Genomic DNA, 19,954 nt, shown 5'->3' on the forward strand with positions numbered 1-19,954 from the left:
CGGGTAGGCTGAGGCGTTGACACGATGCTCAATTGGTACTAATGAGCCCAAAGTGTGCCAAGAAAATATCCCTGACACCATTACATCACCACCACCTGCCGGAACCTTACAAGGCAGGATGGATTCATACTTTCATGTTGTTGACGCCAAATTCTGACCCTGCTATCCGAATTTTCCAGCAGAAATTGAGACTCCTCATACCAGGCAACATTTCTCAAATCTTCTATTGTCCAATTTTGGTGAGCCTGTGTGAATTGTAGCATCAGTTTTCTGTTCTTAGCTGACAGGAGTGGCACCCGGTGTGATCTTCTGCTGTTAAAGCCCATCTGCCTCAAGGTTGGATGTGTTGTGCATTCAAAGATGCTTTTCTGCATACCTCGGTTGTAACGAGTGCTTATTTGAGTTACTGTTGTCTTTCTATTAGCTGGAACCAGTCTGACCATTCTCCTCTGACATCAACAAGGCATTTGCACCCACAGAACTGCCGCTCACTGGATATTTCCTCTTTTCGGACAGTTCTCTGTAAACCCTAGAGATGGTTGTGCGTGGAATTCCCAATAGATCAGTTTCTGAAAAACTCAGACTACCCTATCTAGCACGAACAACCATTTCCTTTGAAGTCCCAAATCCCAGTCAACATGTTTTTTTGTGTTTGAATGATGTTTTACTTAGAAATGAAAGGAGTTGACAAGCAAATGCAAAATAAAAGAACCTGCTGCTGATCCTTTTCCTGTTACTCTTCCAGAATTCACCCATTCCAACAAAACTCCCCGAGCCAATCAGGGCGAGTGAAGCTGTGGCCAAGAAGAGTCAAAACAAAGCCAGGTGAGGCCTCGCATTATCTGCATGCTCCAAGTTATCTTTCAGTATAAATTTGATTAATTAATTCACTTCTGTAATGCCGTACCATTAAACTTCACACTCACATTTATCACTGACTCCATACTTAGTAGATTTTTCCTCAGTTTCCCCCATTCAACATGTTCTTGTGTGTGTTCAGGATTCTGTTAGAAGTCTCTTTAAGTTTTATGTAAAGACTTTTATGAATAGGGTGTGTTTAGTTTATTGTTTCAAGGAGACCTATTATGCCTATTTTGCAAGTTGTAAAATAAGTGTGTATGTAAAGTTTCAGCGTGAAATACCACACAAATAATGCATTATAACTCTGTGAATCTGCTCCTTTTAGCCTTTAATGCCAACTGTGGTGTTTTGGTGACTGTCGCTTTAAATTCAAATGAGATTGTGCTCTTTTCAAATGAAGGCAGAGCTTCAAATGCCTGTGTGTCAGTATAGTGGCAGATTCAAAAACCAGACCAACGTCCTATGTTAATGAGGGAGAGCTCATCACTAACTGGTGGAGCTTTCCCCCTCTGATGATGCGTACAATGGGAGAATGTCGGTCTATGTGTTTTTATCAAGTGTGATTATAAGAAATAGAATTTATTAAATTTTACCATTAGTAGCTGGTTATCACAGACTGCCGCCACACAACTGTGTTTAAACCCCTTATGAAAGGGAAACAGGACCGCTTTAAACAGCCTCGTAATATGAAAGTTGTTGGTTTTGACTGAACTTTTCTTGTCATTCAGGCTCACTGATCCAGTCCCCACTACTGAGACATCCATCGCACCCCGGCAGCGTCCCAAGGCTGGTCAGGCTCAACCAATCACAGGCATCCTGCCAATCCAGCCAGCCCTCACTCCTCGCAAAAGACCCAGTGCACCTCCAGGACCCAGCCAACCAATCAGTGAGTGTTGTGTCTTTATGCTCAATCTCTCTCTCTCTCTTGCTCTCTCTCTCTCTCTCTCTTGCTCTCTCTCTCTCTCTCTCTCTCCCTCTCTCCCTCTCTCTCTCTCTCCCTCTCTCTCTCTCTCTCTCTCTCTCTCTATCTCTCTATCTCTCTCTCTCTTAACACCTCACACATCATAAAGACCCTTTTCACAAGACTGTTATGACACATTTAACAGTCATCAGCAGAACATCAACTTACACAACATCAGCCTAAATCCTTTTAAATATATGTTAATACATTTTAAGATGCTTTTAAAAGCTTTTAATACAGTAGCCCCTCTCTAAAACTTAGTTCACCTTTTCGCAGCCTTTTTTTAACGGTGCATTATGTTCTGCATCCTGATTGGTTGTAGACAATTGTCAACCACAGTGAGATCCTTTATTTACAAAGGGTAAAAGCATGAAACAGTAAAGAACCTTCCCAGGAGTGGCCGACTTACCATTTGCGGATTCCGCCTATCGCTGGTTATTTTAGGAACGTAACTCCCGCAAATAACAAGGAAGCAATGTATTTAGATTTTTTTAATAAACGAATGTAAATTTTTATGTATTTATGCAGTGCTTCATTTGTGAATGGTGAGGTCCAAGAACAGATCAGAGTAAAGGATGCGACGTGTTACCCAAGGATGGAGAGTTGTCGCGCACAATAGTGAAGGGGTGGCGAGGTGTCACGGACGCAGGACGAAAGTGAAGAGCGGGGGGGTTGTTGCAGACGAAAATGAAAAAGGTTGGGGAGTCGCGGAAGAAAATGAAAGTCAACAGCGAACCACTGTTGCCAACTATTTTCAATAAAACTTTTCAAAACGGTCACTAAAATATCTGTGATTGTAAACAAGAAACTAATAAACGGTCTAATTAAATTGTTGAAATAAAGGAGAAGCAGATCGGTTTGACTGCACAATGAAAATACCTCACACAGCTGGTGCTAAATCAATCGCTGTGGGTACACAGAGGGCTGATCCGCTCTTAAGCCTGGTTTATACTTCTGCGTCAAGTGACCGGTGTAACCCACGGCGCATGCAGCGAGCGTAGCTGTGCATTTATACTTCTGCGCGCTGTCTCTGTTGGTCTGCATTAACATTTCCGAATTTCCGAGTGAGGTGTAAATGTTCCTCTGTGTCGAGTTTCTTCGCTGCTGTGTTGCTTTTCCTGAACACTTCCTGAATGTACAAGTGGCTCAAACTCGCTCATTTTGAGGCAGGAACCGGCGGACCTGCAACAACTTTAACTATGAGGTAAACACAAAACAAAAATTTCCATCCGGAGCTCCTTCACGGGACTCCACACTTGTAAACAATCGCTCTATCAGGCTCGCACCATTCACGCAGCTCTCGGTCCCGCCCAGACTCGTCAGCGCTACCAAGCCGACCAATCACAGAGCTTGCGCTACGCGTCGTTGCGACGTGAAGTTACAATTTTTGAGAGGTGCATGTCAGTATCGCCGACGGCCACGGCGAAGGGCTATGCGTCAGCGCCGTAGCATACGCCGGCGTTTGACGCAGAAGTATAAATCAGCCTTCAGGCTGCAGGTGGGAGAGATTGGGTGCCTGTTAGTACTCTGAGGCGGAGGAGGGGTCGACGGCATCACTCGCAACTCGTTGGGAAAAGTGGGCACAGTACAGTACGGACACATAAAATTCTATAAATATCTCCAGTAGCACAGTCGCTAGATTTGTCGCTAATCGCTTTTTGAAAATTATATGTATGAAAAATGTATGAACAAAGCAACAAAGTCGCTAGGTTGGCAACACTGCAGGGGACGAGGGAGGAGGGCGGTTGAGAAGGGGGATCGGTAAAATGAGGTGCCGGATCAGATTTCAGTTGTGGATCCGGATTCGTGTTCCGGCACAAAATAAGATCTGTATTTATGTAAGTATTATATATCATCTTTTCTTCAAATTACAAAAATAAATAAATGACTGCGTATGCAACGTGTTTCTAATGCAGAGTCTATGGGGGCAGGACAGTAAATCTGACGTTGTTCTCTCTTCTGGCTGCCGTTATCAGTCTCGCACTATTTCTTTTCATTTTTCAGAAACTCTTGGTAACACCATTATGGTGTTTTTCTTTTGTTATTTAAGCAGATTTGATTGAAACAAAATGACTTGTTGTTCTCTCCCATTCACTGCGCTCTAAGTTTACCCAACTGTGATGACTTTTACTACTGAGAAACCAGGAAATGTGAAAAGGGTCTATTGACCGGTGTTCATCTTCAACTGACACACACACAGCTCTGTAATTCCCTCTAGTTCAATCAGTGTGTCATCAGAGAGAGCTTTTAAAGGCTCACTAATGAGCCTGAGCTATTGAGCCCCTGACATACTGAATCCTACAGAGCTGTCATTTCACTTCCTATTACTCAAGTCAATCCTAATTAAAGCCTACACTTTTGATTATCCTGATTGTATTATGGTCCTGCAGTTTTTTATTGTCAGATTAGCAGGGTAACACCATGCTCTAAAGCAGGGGTGGGGAATTAGTTTCCCCAATGGGCCACATTAGACACTGGAGTGGTTTTAGAGGGACTGACCAATACAGCTAACACAGTTCTGCCCAAAATATAAAATGTTTTACAAACAAAACAAAACAGTATGTCAAACCAAAGTCCCTTTAAGGCAAGTCATTTCACTTCACATCATCACATTTTGCAAAATTGCTTGACAAGCTTACGATTACATTACATATTTGGAATCACCAATACAATGAAACAACAACTATCTCTTTAGTTTCATTTTCTAAACATTCGAATCGCACAAAATTAGCAGAAATTCACGTCCATGATGTTTTTTTTGTTTTGTTTTCATTATTTTCCATGATATATATATATATATATATATATATATATATATATATGTATATATATATATATATATWTTTTTTTTTTTTTTTTTTTGCATTTCAGGTTTCATAATCCTTAAATGTTTTCAGTGTTCTTCCTTGTCTTGTGTAAGGTTTGGTGGTTGTGTGTGTTTGCATGTTTAATCCAGGTTTCTGTGAATTCACAGGTGTCAACATGGCTTCCCAGCCTCCTGTCGCTCAGCAGCAAGCCACTCCCTCTCCACCACAGACCACACCCCAGCACGCACAACTGTTTGTGCAGCAGCAAAATACAGCCTTCTTTACTGCTCAACAGCAGGTAACTACTGAATGACTTGCAATGTAATATCACACGAAAAAAGTGTTTGCCTCATTTTTTTTTTTTTTTTTTGCCACACTTCAATGTTTCAGATTAAATTTCACTAAATTTCAGATTAAAATTTCACATATTAGTCAGACATAACACAAGTAAACACATCATGCAGTCTTGAAATGGTTTTTATTATTATGGGAAAACAAAACACAAAACTGCATAGATCCAAAGATCCGAGATCCAAAGAAATTCATAAACAATTGAGATCATTCATTCATTCATTTTCCTTCGGGTTAGTCCCTTATTTATCACGGGTCGCCACAGCAGAATGAACTGCCAACTATTCCGGCATATGTTTACGCAGTGGATGCCCTTCCAGCTGCAACCCAGTACTGGGATATGAGATAATAATTGATCAAATAAAATTGAGATCTACCAGTCTGGACTTTATCTACAAATGGCAAAAACATGAAACTGTGAAGAACCTTCGCAGGAGTAACCAAAGTTACACAGAGAACACAGTGACAACTTATCCAGGATGTCATAATAGACCCCACAAAAGAACCGCATGCTTCACTTGCCTCAGATAAGATGAGTGTTCATGACTCCACCATAAAAAAGAGACTTATAGCAAAAAATAGGCAAAACCCAGTTTGCATGGCAAAGTTACAAGACAAAAAGCACTGCTGAGCACAAAAAACATAAAGGCTCATGTCAGTTTAGCCAGAAAACATCTTGATGATCCGCAAGACTTTTGAGAGAATACTATGTGGACTGACCAGACAGTTTTTGGAATGTGTGTGTCCAATTATGTGTGGTGTAAAAGTAACATAGCATTTCAGAAAAATCCAACCAACTGTAAAATGGGGGTGGCGATCGTGTGATGCTGTTTTGCTGCTTCAGGATCTGGAAGACTTGGGGGCCGATCAAACCAAACATGCATTTACATTCCAAAAACACAAGGCGCGCCATACTGCCTTCTTTGTTGGCTATAATTAAAAAAGTGCTGGACCTTTTTTTTTTTTATGTCGCTAGGCAACGAGTAAATCAGCTGGGTATTGTGCGAGTGTTGCTGTTGATATTAATATAATTTTATTATTTAATATTATTGTGATATTCTAGATTTGTAAAGCAATACAGCTCTGGAAAACTCAAAACAGCAACCACAAGTCTCTCCTCCGTCTTCAAAAGTCTCTGTTGTTGCCTTGACAGCAAAAACAAAGCAGGCGCGTCAACAGAAACCCCGCCTCTGCTTTCATTTGATTGGAGAATAAAAAAGACCGACGTAATGCTTTTTTTTTTACTCAGTTTACTTTTTTTTCGACTGCGAGCGCACGGTGCACGAGGGCAAAAACACAAAGCACAGCTGTCGGTTAAAACGTGGAGCGCTGGGTGCATAAGCAGCGCGCAAAACACTTTAGCCATTAGCAAACCATTCAAAAAAAGACGCCTCTGTGTGAACGGCCTTTTGCTGTGATAAATGCAACCATGAATTCTGCTGTTTATCAAAATATGCTAAAGGAGAATGTTCGGCTGTTTTTTGTGACCTCAAGCTGTAGCTTGTTCTGCAGCACAACAACAATCCAAAATACACCAGCAAGTGCACTTCTGAATGGCTTAAGAAAAACAAAAAGAGACTTGGAGTGGCCTAGTCAGAGTCCTAACCTGAATCCTATTAAGATGCTGTGGCATGACTTTAAAAAAGGCGGTTTATGCTCAAAAACCTGCCAATGTGACTGAATTACAACAATTCTGCAAAGATGAGTGGGCTGAAGTTTCTCCACAGTGCTGTAACAGACTGATTGCAAGTTATCGAAATGCTTTATTGTAGTTGTTGCTGCTAGGGGTGGCCCAAACCATTATAAGGTTTCATACAGAGCTACGTTTTGTTTTCCCTTAATAATAAAAACATTCATGGGATGAATGCATGCAAGATTACACCCCTTTACCCTGCTTTTGTTTCTAATTAAATATATTATTTTACTCACAAATATGTCATTATGGAAGTCAAATTGATTGCAATTACCATCATTCTATTCATCGTTTGTGTTGTCATTTGTTTTGTTGCATCTACTGTACTTCCTCTCATAGCAGAATCACTCAACGCAGACACAAATGCCAGCTGCATCTCCCTCCACACAATCTAAACCTAAGAATAGGGCACCCCCTCCACCCATGCACCACCCTCAACCCGATCGCCTGACAACACTATCAGCAACCACACAGACAAAACCCAAAGCAATGGCCCCAGCCCCGCCTGCTGAATCTTCACATAGTGTAGATGGTGAGGCCTCCGTGTCTGCGCAACCTAAAACCAAAGCTATGGCACCTCCACCCCCTGCATCACATGCCTCCACTACCCTGCCTCCACCTAACAGCACCTCAGCAGCATCCACTTACTCTGGAGGAGAGCCAGAGCAGAGGGTAACCATTCAGTCATCTGTGGCTGATCTATTAGGCTGCATTCACACTGCAGATCTTGATGCTCAGTTCCGATTTTGTTACTGTATTTGATTTTATTTGTTTATTTTGACGACCCGCTGTCCAGACAGAATCTGCCATTTCTGCTCAATGATTTTGGGAGTATCCTTTACTAAAAATGTAATATATTAAATAAAAAATAATACCTTTTAAACTTTTATGTAATGCGTACAGTGCAGATCCAATTAGATCCACTTAATTGGTAAACAAAGCAAGTCTCTCATATAATAGACCTACTAAAAGACAGAAAATATTACTTTACAAACTGTATTGTACATAAATCATATGAACGCCATGGTTTCCGCTACATTCATTTTTCCATGGCTGGGCACCACGCCAAAATTCCGCCACGGCTACATTACAGCTTCTTATTCAAAACATTTTATTTGTTTTAAAAGCGCAAACTTTTCTGTAACTGTAGTAGTGCTGTGCATCATTTGTTTAACCCTTTAAGGTGACTTACTGACTGGCTGAGAGTTCGTGACGCGTGAGGCCAGCAAACACGACGTATAGCCATTTCACTTTACTTCAAGACGCATTAATGCTACTCTGTAGGTCTATTAAAGACATTCATAAACATTCCTAGCAAATCTAGTAAATGCTGGAGACATACTCGTTACCTAAACGCACTAAATCGCACTCAGCAGCGTTTGTTTTAGAGCGCACAAGAAGATCTGCGCGCTTTAGAAGTGGCTTATATTTGAGGGGGCGTGCAAGATGCAAGAAGTTTTGTGAACGAGCACAAGCAGAAATTCACATGCTCATGCATGTAGGTTATTACATAAATGCGATCTCGACTTCTAATACTGCTCTCAAGTCATTTGTCATTGAAAGAACGCCACCGGTATTTGGTAGATCTGTGTAAAAAAAAAAAAAAGGCCTGCCAAAAAAATCCTAGAGGAAACACTGAACGCTTTCATATTAGTCAATAATATTACTGAAATTCATTTAAAAACTGAATAAATATAAATGTTTGCAAATAATTGTTTACCCAAACTTATTTATGGGGTAAAACCTGGGCCTTCCGATGTCTGCATTTACACAACAAAGTTAGTTATATCGTGATAAATATCGTTAAATACCGTTTCTATGGATCATTTTAAGAAGCTTCTTAAGACGCGTCTTTTTAGAACTTGCTTTGTGATTGTTACCGTCACGTTTATGCGATTTGTAATCTGTTGCGTGTTATTTTATTAATTATTTCAGTATTTAGTTTGTTTAAAATTTGACAGGACAGGGTATTGCAGCACAATTCCCTGAAATGCATCAAACACACACTCAAAACAATATTTGACAGATAAAAATACTAATATATAACATGGTAAGGTAAAAACAACAATTAAAAAGCATCAAACACTATAAATTATAATTGATCCGTACAACATTATTAGTGTGACTGATAGTTTGTTTTGGTGTTTTTCGACTTCTGGCTTGTTACTTGGATTTTATGTAATTCTGACTTGGGTTGCATTTTTATTTGTTGTTTTATATCTTGTAGCACTTTGAGTTTAAGAAAAGCGCATTATAAATAAAATGTGATATTATTATTTATAATAATAATATTATTGTTATCATAATACTTTCGAACAGTATCGCGTAACACATATTTTATTAGTCATGAAGGATCAGTCGCGGTTTTGTGTCGTTAATGAGCTATCCCAAGAACGCCCATTTGAAATAAATGTGCTGTATTTGCTAACAATACACGAAATGCTACAAATATGTTTCAGTTGATAATTGTAAAATTAATTAATTGAATCATTTTAATTGATATTCATTTAGATCGTCATAATGTACCGTAACATGTTTGACTGTAGATTAAGATATTTAATTTGCGTTTGTTCATCCTGTTGTGTTTTATTGACGTCAACACCTACCCCAACTCTTAACCTACCCCATACAGTAAGGGCTGCACAATACATCCCAATGTTATATTATTACTTTATTAGATTATTATTGTATTATGTTATTAATACTATATTTGTTTGTATTGTTTTACACGGCGAATGTTGCTTTCATTCTCTCTCTCGTTGACATGCTTAAATGCATTGACTTGTTCTTCATGACAATATAAAAGCCTTTTTTGTTCTTGTATAAGAGATTTAAGGTTTTGGACTCATGAAGAACTTTGTTCTGAAATAAAAGTGTCTGGTTTTCATCATTCGCTTTTTGTACCGACTTGTAAAAATCCGATCTACCTGCTCACACTGCAGACACAAGGGCACGGATCCCATTTATATCAGTTACATTTCCACATATGAATGAGGCATGAATCTGATCTGAGTAAATCGATATCCCATGTCATTTTTTTCTGCTTTCACATACATGGGCCATATCCGATCTGTGAAATAAAAAAATGGAATTGGGTTAACCATGCAGTGTAAATGCAGCCTAGTGATTCTCTTTGCTTTGTAAAAACGTTTTCCTCTTAACTCAATTTCTTGCACCTTCCAACTGTTCTGATTTTTTAGCATGTAGTTTTTCATGAAATCAGTAGGTGACTGCATAGTTTCTGAATAACTCTTTCTGCAGGACAAGATGTCATTAAGACAAATCTTCTGTCTATAGACTAGTTTTGGTGGACGCCATGTTGAATTTCACACAGATGAAAATGAGACGCATGCATAAAGGTCTTAGATTACACGTCATTTTCAACATGCACATCTATTTATTAAAGGTTTGGTATGCGGAAATTGTTAAGATGTTTTGTCATCTGAAAAGTTGCCATGTTGTTAAACAGCAGTACATTTAACTGAATACTTCTGTCTCTGATTGTCTCATTTTCATTAGTGTCGAAAATTAAATATGCTGCTAACTTTGTTGTGAACACATGAAGTTCATCTTTGTTTAAAAAAATGACACAACAGTTTCAGAAGCTCAAAACAGATATTTAGCAGAATGTTCACATTTTAATGAAGTTTTTTTAATTAAAAAATAAATGAATAAATAAGTAAACATTTTAAATTGTCATACTGTCATTCTCTCTTATACATTTGTATATGAGTAAATGGAAAAGTCATTTTCAAAAAAAAGATAATCACCGTTTTTTTTTTGCGAATGTACTCTTCAATGCTTTATGTAAGACCTTGTTGTCAGAAAACTGTCTAAAAACTTGTGTTGATTTATATAAAACATATTTAGAGGTTACGTCAAATTACGGTGTTGGCCAGGTTTTACATTTATTGTTGAGAATTAGTTTTTTTTCTTTAAAATATAGCACACATGAATTGAATTCGCTACTGTCATTTAAAGCTCAACAACTTCACCTCCATAGTATGGAAAAATCATGCATAAAAATAAACTGATATGGCTTTGAAATGGAATGAGGGTTAATAAAATAAAGGTTTGAGCAGAATGCATTTGTCTATTTAAATGAACACAAATGACAAATTCATCTGCCAAAAAAAAAGAAAAAAACATTTTTAAAGGTGAACTTTTGTGTACTTTCTCATTTTCGCAGATCAACCTTTTCTGGGAACACTTTACATAAAGGGGGTGATCATGAGACTGTCATGGCACCTTTTACTCATGTAATGAATATGAAGAATATTTTATGCATTAATTATATTATGACAACTGTCGTTAAGTTTCATTCCCTCAGTTCAACAACAGTTTGAGATGTCTTCATGACAACTTGACCAAAAAAATATATCACAAAGACAACTGTCTTTGTCTTTTGCTGTGTCTGAAGTCGCATACTTCCATCCTATATAGTTTGCTAAAAACATTGAGCGTTTAGTAGTATGTCAGAATTCACAGAATTCGAAAAACAGTATTCGAGAAGTACCCGGATGGCCTACTACTACATGGAGACCGCCACAGTAGTAGAAAGTTGGTCTTCCAGAAAGCCAATAATCCTTCTGTTATTCAGACAAGATCTGGCTTCCAAATCGTCACACTTTTCTTCTAATTTTACCACAGTAGCCAAAAGAGTGATGTAAATTATTGCAGTTTTTAGAGTCTTAGTCTTTTTAGCCGTATCGAGCTCAGTCAGATGACCCCCTACGGCCCTATCACGTTCATCCGAGGATGCGTTAGCTGTTGGAGGTCGCTGTTGCGAAGGCTGCGCGTTAGCCCGTTTAATGACTTTAGTTTTCATCTTCGTTGGTCTTCCGGAACACCAATAATCCTCAAGTTATTCAGACGAGATCTGGCTTCCAAATCCTTACACTTCTATTTTTACCACAATAGCTTGAAGAGAGTTAGCCTTTTCATGTAGGACCGTGATATCAACCGAACATGTGGAAAGAGAATGTTCCATATCCTTCACCGTGCTTTTTAGTGTCGACATTTCAGTTTGCATCGATACCATCGTGTTCGAGAATTCCGCCTTCACGACTTAAAGTTCACTTTTGATGGCCGAAAAGTCATCGCCAAGCATGGACCATAGTTCGCGGCGAAGTGATGAAATAATGTCAGTTTTTAGAGTCTGAATGTCGCCTGGAGCCGTATCAAGCTTAGTCAGATGACCCCCCCCACAGCCATATCACGTTCATTCGAGGATACGTTAGCTGTTGCAGGCCGCTGTTGCGATGGCTGTGCGCAATTATCTGCAGGCACTTGATATTAAGTAAAAATGTGCATTAATTTAGAAAGAATTACAAATTCTGCAGGACCTCCTAGCGAACACAACCTACTCCATAGCTCACCTAACAGGAAGTCTCTGGCCTACTACTTCTAGTGAGATTCTGAAGTGTGTATCCAATGGACGCTATGCGATCCTATAATTATACGCAAGAGAATTCATGAATGAGAGTGAAGCTACGCAACTGACGCGGGTAGGTCACGTGATTATGACAAAATAGCAGTTGTAGTATGTCCAAGTTCAAGTCATACGACTCGCATTCATACTGTTCTAACAGCAGAGTAGTAAATTCAAATGTAGTACCTACTGCGTGGTAGGCGATTTTGGACCGAGCCATTGTCATGACCCCTTGACATTACCAAGGCAACATAACTTGTCATAAATCTGTCATAATCATTATTGTCATGGATGATTTTCTGATCACTATTTTCATTTAGTGTTGTCACAAAACTGGAATTCGGTACCAATGGAAAAACGTTTAATTCCTGCTAACGTTTGAGTGCTGTGCCATTGTGTTTATATGCTCAACAGAAATGACTGTGATTGGCTGTAAAGGTCATCAGTTCACCAAACTCACTGCTGTTTCCTGAGTGTAACCACAGATACAGGGACACTGGAGTGTTATAAGTCATGTCGATCAGCTAGTTTATCTAAAAGCTGACAGACGAGCAATCCACTGCTAAATCGCGGCTTTAAAACGCTCCAGTGTCCTGATATCTGTGGTTACACTCAATAAACAGCGGTGAGTTCGGTAAACTGATGACCTTCATGGCCAATCACAGTCATTTCTGTTGAGCATGTGAACACAATGGCAAAAGAGTGCTGTCAAAGAATGCACTTAACAGCGCTCAAACGTTAGCGAGACATGGATGTTTTTAAAATTTTAGTATCAATTGGTGCCAAATTCAAGTGTCAATCCTCTTTTGATAAATGTTTAAGTGTCATCAATATTTAATGACATTTTAATGATGAATTCAATTTGTACCACTGTAGTTGAGGCAAGGAAAATATTATGACTCTGATATAAATGTCCAGACACAATTACAATGGCGATTACTTATTACAATCAGGTAATGATTTCTTGATTATATCAAGTCATGACAAAGACAGGTTATGACATTTTTGGTCGTGTCAGGTAACAAAGTTATGACAAACATGTCATAACAAAGACATCTTAAACATAGTCACCACTTAAATAATAAATGGTAATGACGCTTAATAACAATGGTAATAAGCTTTCATATATTCTTATTCATATTTAAGTGTCATGTCATTATTTTGAATGTTTTATGACAGTCTCATGAACATCCCTTTAAAGTATAAGGGGTTACCCACTTTTTCCCTCAACAAATCAGTGCAATTTTGTATTTCTCAATTCTGTAACTCTTTCTTCACTTTATGAAGATGACCCTTACCACTGAACAAATTTAATTTCCTCATGCATATCCTCGTCTTTAATGTTGTTCTGTATCTTCCTTTGTGTAAAAGTCTGCTGCTGGAAGTCGTGGAGTGCATAAAGTCGGCTCTTTGACTCCACCCTCTTCCCCTAAAGCCGCCCCTAAGGGAGGACACAGAAGAATACTAAGTGATGTCACGCACAGCACCATATTTGGAGTTCCTGTGAGCAAATCCACCCAACTGCTTCAAGCTGCAGCTGCAGAAGCCAGCCTCAACAAATCAAAGTAAATAATTAATTTGTATATTATTATAGAATGTTATATATAATTATTATTATTATTATATGATGTTATATATTATTACTTTATACATATATTTGTATATATCATTATTTTATGTGTTATTATTATTATATAATGTTATATATTATTTTTTATACAACAGTTCTGTCTGGTTCTTGAATCTGATTGGCTGTTAGCCAGTAACATCACACAAAGGCCTCTTCACCCTTCACCTCTGTGTAATAATCTTCCCACATACAGCAAGCAACAAGCAGAAAGGCTACAGTTTGACAAATATTACTGCTGTTACACAACAAAATGTACTTTTGAGGCTTTTATTAGTCAAGAATGTAGTTGTTTAGATTGCAACTATGCAGTTTATTTGTAAGAATAGTGCCTATTTTAAAATATTTAATATTTCTAAGAGCTCGTTAGCGGCCAAAGACGGTTGACGTTGTCTAGATGGCGCCAGAACCGCATAATAAGCCCTTGCTTAGTGTGTTCTCTTGAGTGCTAATAAAAATCTGAAAAATGGAAGCCTTGTGGTTTTTAAAGTGGACCGGATAGAGTCAGTAAGAAGCTGCAAAAAAGAAGCTGGATTCAGCCTTGTCCCTCCTTATCGCAAACACAACAGCAGTCTGGTGAGAAATCTCTGTAGACGGATGGCATTTCATGTCACATTCAGCCTTAAAATCTTAAAATGTGAGCAAAATTTGCTGTTTTGTCATCACCTTAAGGGGGTCACACACCAGAAACGCAGCTTCACATTACGCTATAGAGAGTCATTCAAACACTAGCCCTAAAGTGACGTTGGTGAAGTAACGACTTCTACTGTTCTGACGTCAGCTGCAGATGAATGGCGGAAGAATGTAGTTCCTAATACAAAAGGGTTTTAGACTCTCTGTGTTTGATTTTCTTTTTTATGTACACGATTGTGCAGTCGAACTGTTGTATAAACGCAATATCACACTTCGGAGCCTGCGGCCTCGTGATAACGCACGCCTCCCACCAGTGCTGATATACAGCCATAGCACACTGCTACGAGTGTGATATTGCTTATATATATATATATATATATATATATATATATATATATATATATATATATATATATATATATATATATATATATATATAATATAATATAATATATATATATATATATATATATATATATATATATATATAATTATTTTATATGTTTTTTTATATAAATTTATAGATTGTTATTTTTATGTAATGTTACATATTACTATTGTTATGTTATATATTATTATTATTTTACATAAATTTGTACACAATATCACAACATCCCATACTAACTCAAAATTAGGCACTGCATTCTGGCAGTAAGTTAAACGATGGCCTTACATGCTGTTTTGGGTGTAGTTAGTTACAAAGTAAATGGTTACTATAATTTAAAATAGCTTTCTGGTAAATAAGTAAAGGATTACTTTTGATTTTTAGGCCATTTAATAGCCATTACTGCCTAAAATACTGAACATAAATTCAACCATTCTGTATAAATTATTTCAGAGAAGCAGAGTAATTGTATTTTTGTTACACATCACACATTATTTAGCAGAATTTTTTTCCCCCAACTAGTAAAGGATACAAATGAATTTTTCAAGATATTTGTTGTCAAATTATTGACAGATCCACATGCTTAAGAAAAAATTATTTTGTGAAAAAGTCTGGTAAGTATATATTATTTATAAATTATTCATATCACAGTTAAAATTAAAAGTTAAGTGTTTTTTTTAAAGATTAAAATCCAAAAATCATTTTGTGAGCTGTTTCTGTTTTTTTTATAATTTTATTAATTTTTTAAATAATTTTTGTTAATATTTAATTCAATTCACCTTTATTTGTAGAGCGCGTTTACAATGTACATTGTACATCCTTCTATGGATGTCAATGTGTCCCATCAAACTGCATTCTTCAAAATATCTTTGAAAAATTTTAAAACCACATGAGGGAGAGTAAATAATGAGGTAATTTTCCTTTATGGATGAAGTAACCTTTTAAAAACTTTACGGCCTATCCTCAACCAAACCACAGACTCTGCTGCTTCCACCATAGTGGTAGCTTTGCGCATTTCATCGCAGAAACCTCTGTAAATCTCAATTTAACACACCATTAGAAAACATTGTATGACTCCATGTGTTAATGTTGTGTAAAGACACACAATAACTGATTCCAAAATAGCTTTTCTTTTACATTCTGACACCAACTAGAAACTACAAATCTGCGAGGTCAGATTAACTCAATTAGTTTAAGTTCAGCCTAACACAATCAAATACAACAAACATTCATTTAAATCCAAGTGGAAGGAACTTGTTTCATTACTGCTTCATTTTACAGTGCAGAAACAAAGAAATGTTACAGCAAGGAAGATTGACATGAAAACTGAAACATGACAGCTATGGTGCATACAATCTTGGTGTGGAACTTTCAAGTTTGCGTTGTTTTCTGTAGGTCGGCTAGCACTACTCCATCGGGGTCTCCGTGTTCATCACAGCAAAGTGTTTATCAGCCAGCGGATGCTTCTGGACACTCGGCTGGAGCTACAGGATCCTGGAACCCATTTGGCGATGACAATTTCTCCAAGCTCACAGCAGAAGAGCTGCTGAACAAGGATTTTGCCAAACTGGATGGTAAAGCCAATGTTTTTAGATGAAATTAAAGCTGTGCATTGATTTCATAAGATAAATTGGTCTCTGATACAGTATCTGCGTAGTAGGTATGTGGTTTAGGCAAGTTCAAATATTCTCCTGAAGCTGTTTTATATGCTCATTTATAACCACAGGAGTTACCTTTAGAAGGAAAAGTTCGGCTTTGACCATATTTGGAATGGTTGTGAATATTAATGAGCTCTGCTTTGACACTCCGCAGCTATATCAATGTCTGCTTGAGTAGAATCCTTGTTAAACTTTTCAACTGAAGTAGTAGAGAGGTTTATTTTAGCTAGAAGGAATGAGTGAGCTTTTTTTAAGCCACCAGAGAAAACTAGTTAGCTTTTGAGCTCAGGCAGTATTCAATATCAACCTCTGCATAAACAAATGAGCTGCTGAACAAGCATTTTGCCAAACTGGATGGTAAAGCCAATATTTTGGAGGAAATGAAAGGTGCCATATATTGCATTTATTCATTAAGATCAAGTGTTCTCTGATATCTGCATAGTAGGTAAGTTTAAATATTTTCCAGAAGCTGTTTTATGTTCTCATTTATAACCACAGGAATTACCCCTAAAATGAAAATTTCGGCTTTGACCATATTTGGAATGGTCATGAATGTTAATGAGCTCTGCTCTGACACTCCACAGCTATATCAATGCCTGCTTTCTAAAGAAACATATTTTAACAACTTTAGTAGATTCCTTGTTAAACTTTTCAACTGAATAGAAGAGAGGTTTATTTTAGCTAGAAGGAATGAGTGAGCTTTTTTTAAGCCACCAGAGAAAACTAGTTTGCTTTTGAGCTCAGGCAGTATTCAATATCAACCTCTGCATAAACAAATGAGCTGCTGAACAAGCATTTTGCCAAACTAAATGCTAAAGCCAATGTTTTTGGATGAAATTAAAAGTGCCATATATTGGATTTATTCAACAAGATGAATCGTTCTCTGATATCTGCATAGTGGATAAGTTCAAGCATTCTCTAGAAGCTGTTTTATATGCTCATTTAAACCACAGGAATTACCCCTAGAATGAAAAGTTCTGCTTTGACCATATTTGGAATGGTCATGAATGTTAATGAGCTCTGCTCTGACACTCCACAGTTATATCAATGTCTGCTGTCTTTAGAAAAAAAATAATTAGAGTAGTGTAGATTCCTTGTTAAACTTTTTAACTGAAGTAGTAGAGTGGTTTATTTTTGCTAGAAAGAATGACTGAGCTATTTTTAAGCCACCAGAGATTAAAGATTTATTATTAACCTCCGCATAGACAAAATGATTTTTATAAATTGTGTCTGTGTCCTGTCACTCTAGAAAAATCACAGTTAAAGCGAAGTGATATGACACGATGCATAAACAAGTATTGAACACTTGCGCTTAGCAAGTTTACGTGTGTTTGTTGCCTCATCACAAACATACAGGGAAAATATAAAAATTTTTACAATATACAAATATACAAAATATGCAAATATGTGAAAATATGCAAATATACGCCAAATAAATGCTATATTTACATATTTTCACATATTTGTATATTTTCACCCATGTAAACTTGCTGAGCGTAAGTGTTCAATACTCGTTATGCCTCTTCAGGGGGAGCTGAATACATTTCTAATCTGTATATCCAGCTTTTTACATTCTGACGAGCTGTGAATAGATAACTTCTTAAACTTCCCAATGGAAACCAGACTCAAGTTGTACTCATATTTATGCTTTATGTGCCTAGGTATATCCAGATTTTCATTATGTGGTCATTTTAACTCCTTCTTTTTTAGATATGCTGCACACTTTACTGTATTTTAGCAACCCTCCACAGTAACGTGTGTGTGTGTGTGTGTGTGTGTGTGTTTTGTGTGATTCTAGCCAAGACAGCAGAGAGATCCTGTCCTGAAAATCTAATTTCTGGGTTGCAGTCTGTGTCATCCAATAAAGGCTTTCTCCAGGGAGGAGGTACAGTTTATTTATCTCTCTATATTTCTCTGTCTGTCCCAGTGCTTACTGGGAGCCTGTTAATTCTTAGGAAAGAACCGCAATGTTGCAAATGCTGTTAATTGCTTCCAAACCTAGAACATTTCAATCGGTTATGTAAGGGGGATAGTGCTCAACAATTTACCACAAACTCTGCAATGCAATGTCAATTTTACACAATTCGTCAAATTTCCACCCTCCTTTTTCTGTCTTGAAAGCGCGCCACACTGCAACAGTAAAATAAGTTGTGGATGTACAGTAGATTCATCACTTCTAAACGGTCTGGTCTTTTGAGTGACTTTAAAAGCAGTAAACGTACTTGACCTCTTTGAGCCTTCCAGAAATAAAGTAACGTGCATCTCACCTGCTGGCAGCCTTGTGATAAGCCTTTCCTACTCCTATTTATAGAGCTAAAGACAGATAGGGCACTTTGCTTCTACCTGCTTTCTTGGAAACACTGTGGACAAACACGCGTCAGTGATTAGCTGCTGTTAAAGAGTAAACTTTGACCCATACTGCTGCTAGGTGATTGAGACCACTTAACTACGTGTTTATGGGTCAAAGATACAAAAAAGAAGAGCTTTAGTTTTGCCCTATACATAAGATCCTGTTTAATTGTGTTATTATTTATAATTTCTTTTTCTATAAATAGGAATGATGATGCAGTTTTACTAACGTTCACTAAAGACAACTTCTAAAATTGTATTTTTTAAAGCCCAAAATATGTACACCAGGCTTATTTAAAACGTGTGTCATTTGATGATTTGGAGGATAGTTCACCCAAAATAAAAATGGCCTCCTTATTCACTCTCCATCATGTAGTTTTAAATCTTTATAGGTTCTTTCTTCTGTTTTGCTTCAGATATTTTGAAGAGTGCTTGTTGCCGGCACCCATTGACTTCTATAGTATGGGAAAATCTGCTATGGAAGTAAATGGGTGCCAGCTACCAGCATTTAATTTACTAAATTGTGCGCTTTATTAATTAGTTCCCTCAATTTACTAAATTGTGCGCACAATTTGTTCCTTCATTCTTTCAATTTACTAAAGTGATTAAGCTGAAGGAAAATTAATAAATGACTGTGCACCATTTACTATAAGTTGTGCAGACAATTTAATATAATCCTTTTATTTACTAAATTTTGTACACTATTGGTTCATTTGTTGGTTAAATTTACTGAATTGTTTGCACAATTGATTACTTTGTTCTTCCGATTTATTAAATTTTGTGCATGATTTATACATTAGTTCCCTTGATTTACTAAATTGTGCACGTGATCTTTTAATTTTCTAGATTTACTCAATTGTGTGCGCAATGTAATTCGTTCTTTCGATTCACTAAATTGTGTGCACAATTTGTTCATTCATCCATTTAATTTACTAAATTGTGTGCACATTAATTTATTAATTTAGATTTACTAAATTGTTCGCAGAATTTATTAACTTGTTTACTCTATTTACTAAATTTTGTGCATTTATTTGTTAGTTTCCTCTATTTACTAAATTGTGCGCAAGATCTGTTCATTCTTTCCTTCAATTTACTAAATTGTGTGCACAATTTGTTCATTCATTCCTTTAATTTACTAAATTGTGCGCACGATTTGTTCATTTGTTCCTTTAATTCACTAAATTGAAGACAGGATTTA

The 19,954-nt window shown here is 37.2% G+C and overlaps 1 protein-coding gene across 16 annotated transcripts in view; it reads left to right on the plus strand.

The window, feature by feature from the left end:
• aak1a (AP2 associated kinase 1a) overlaps positions 1-19,954 on the plus strand; it is a 94,538-nt gene that overhangs the window by 39,951 nt on the left and 34,633 nt on the right. For 7 of the 16 annotated variants that reach the window (XR_012384774.1, XR_012384775.1, XR_012384773.1 and 4 more), the window contains exons 9-14: positions 746-825; positions 1,590-1,747; positions 4,797-4,927; positions 13,476-13,669; positions 16,145-16,323; positions 18,206-18,292. Coding sequence is in view for 12 of the 16 variants with exons in the window: in XM_005167315.6 (XP_005167372.1) it covers positions 746-825; positions 1,590-1,747; positions 4,797-4,927; positions 13,476-13,669; positions 16,145-16,323; positions 18,206-18,292 (829 nt within the window). In the remaining 4 variants the exon portion in view is untranslated. Of the gene's footprint in view, positions 1-745; positions 826-1,589; positions 1,748-4,796; positions 4,928-7,012; positions 7,346-13,475; positions 13,670-16,144; positions 16,324-18,205; positions 18,293-19,954 lie in introns of all 16 variants that reach the window. The other 9 variants (XR_012384772.1, XM_005167312.6, XM_068223230.2 and 6 more) reach the window with 2 other exon arrangements.

Source organism: Danio rerio, chromosome 8, assembly GCF_049306965.1.
Source record: "Danio rerio strain Tuebingen ecotype United States chromosome 8, GRCz12tu, whole genome shotgun sequence".
Taxonomy (NCBI): Eukaryota; Metazoa; Chordata; class Actinopteri; order Cypriniformes; family Danionidae; genus Danio; species Danio rerio.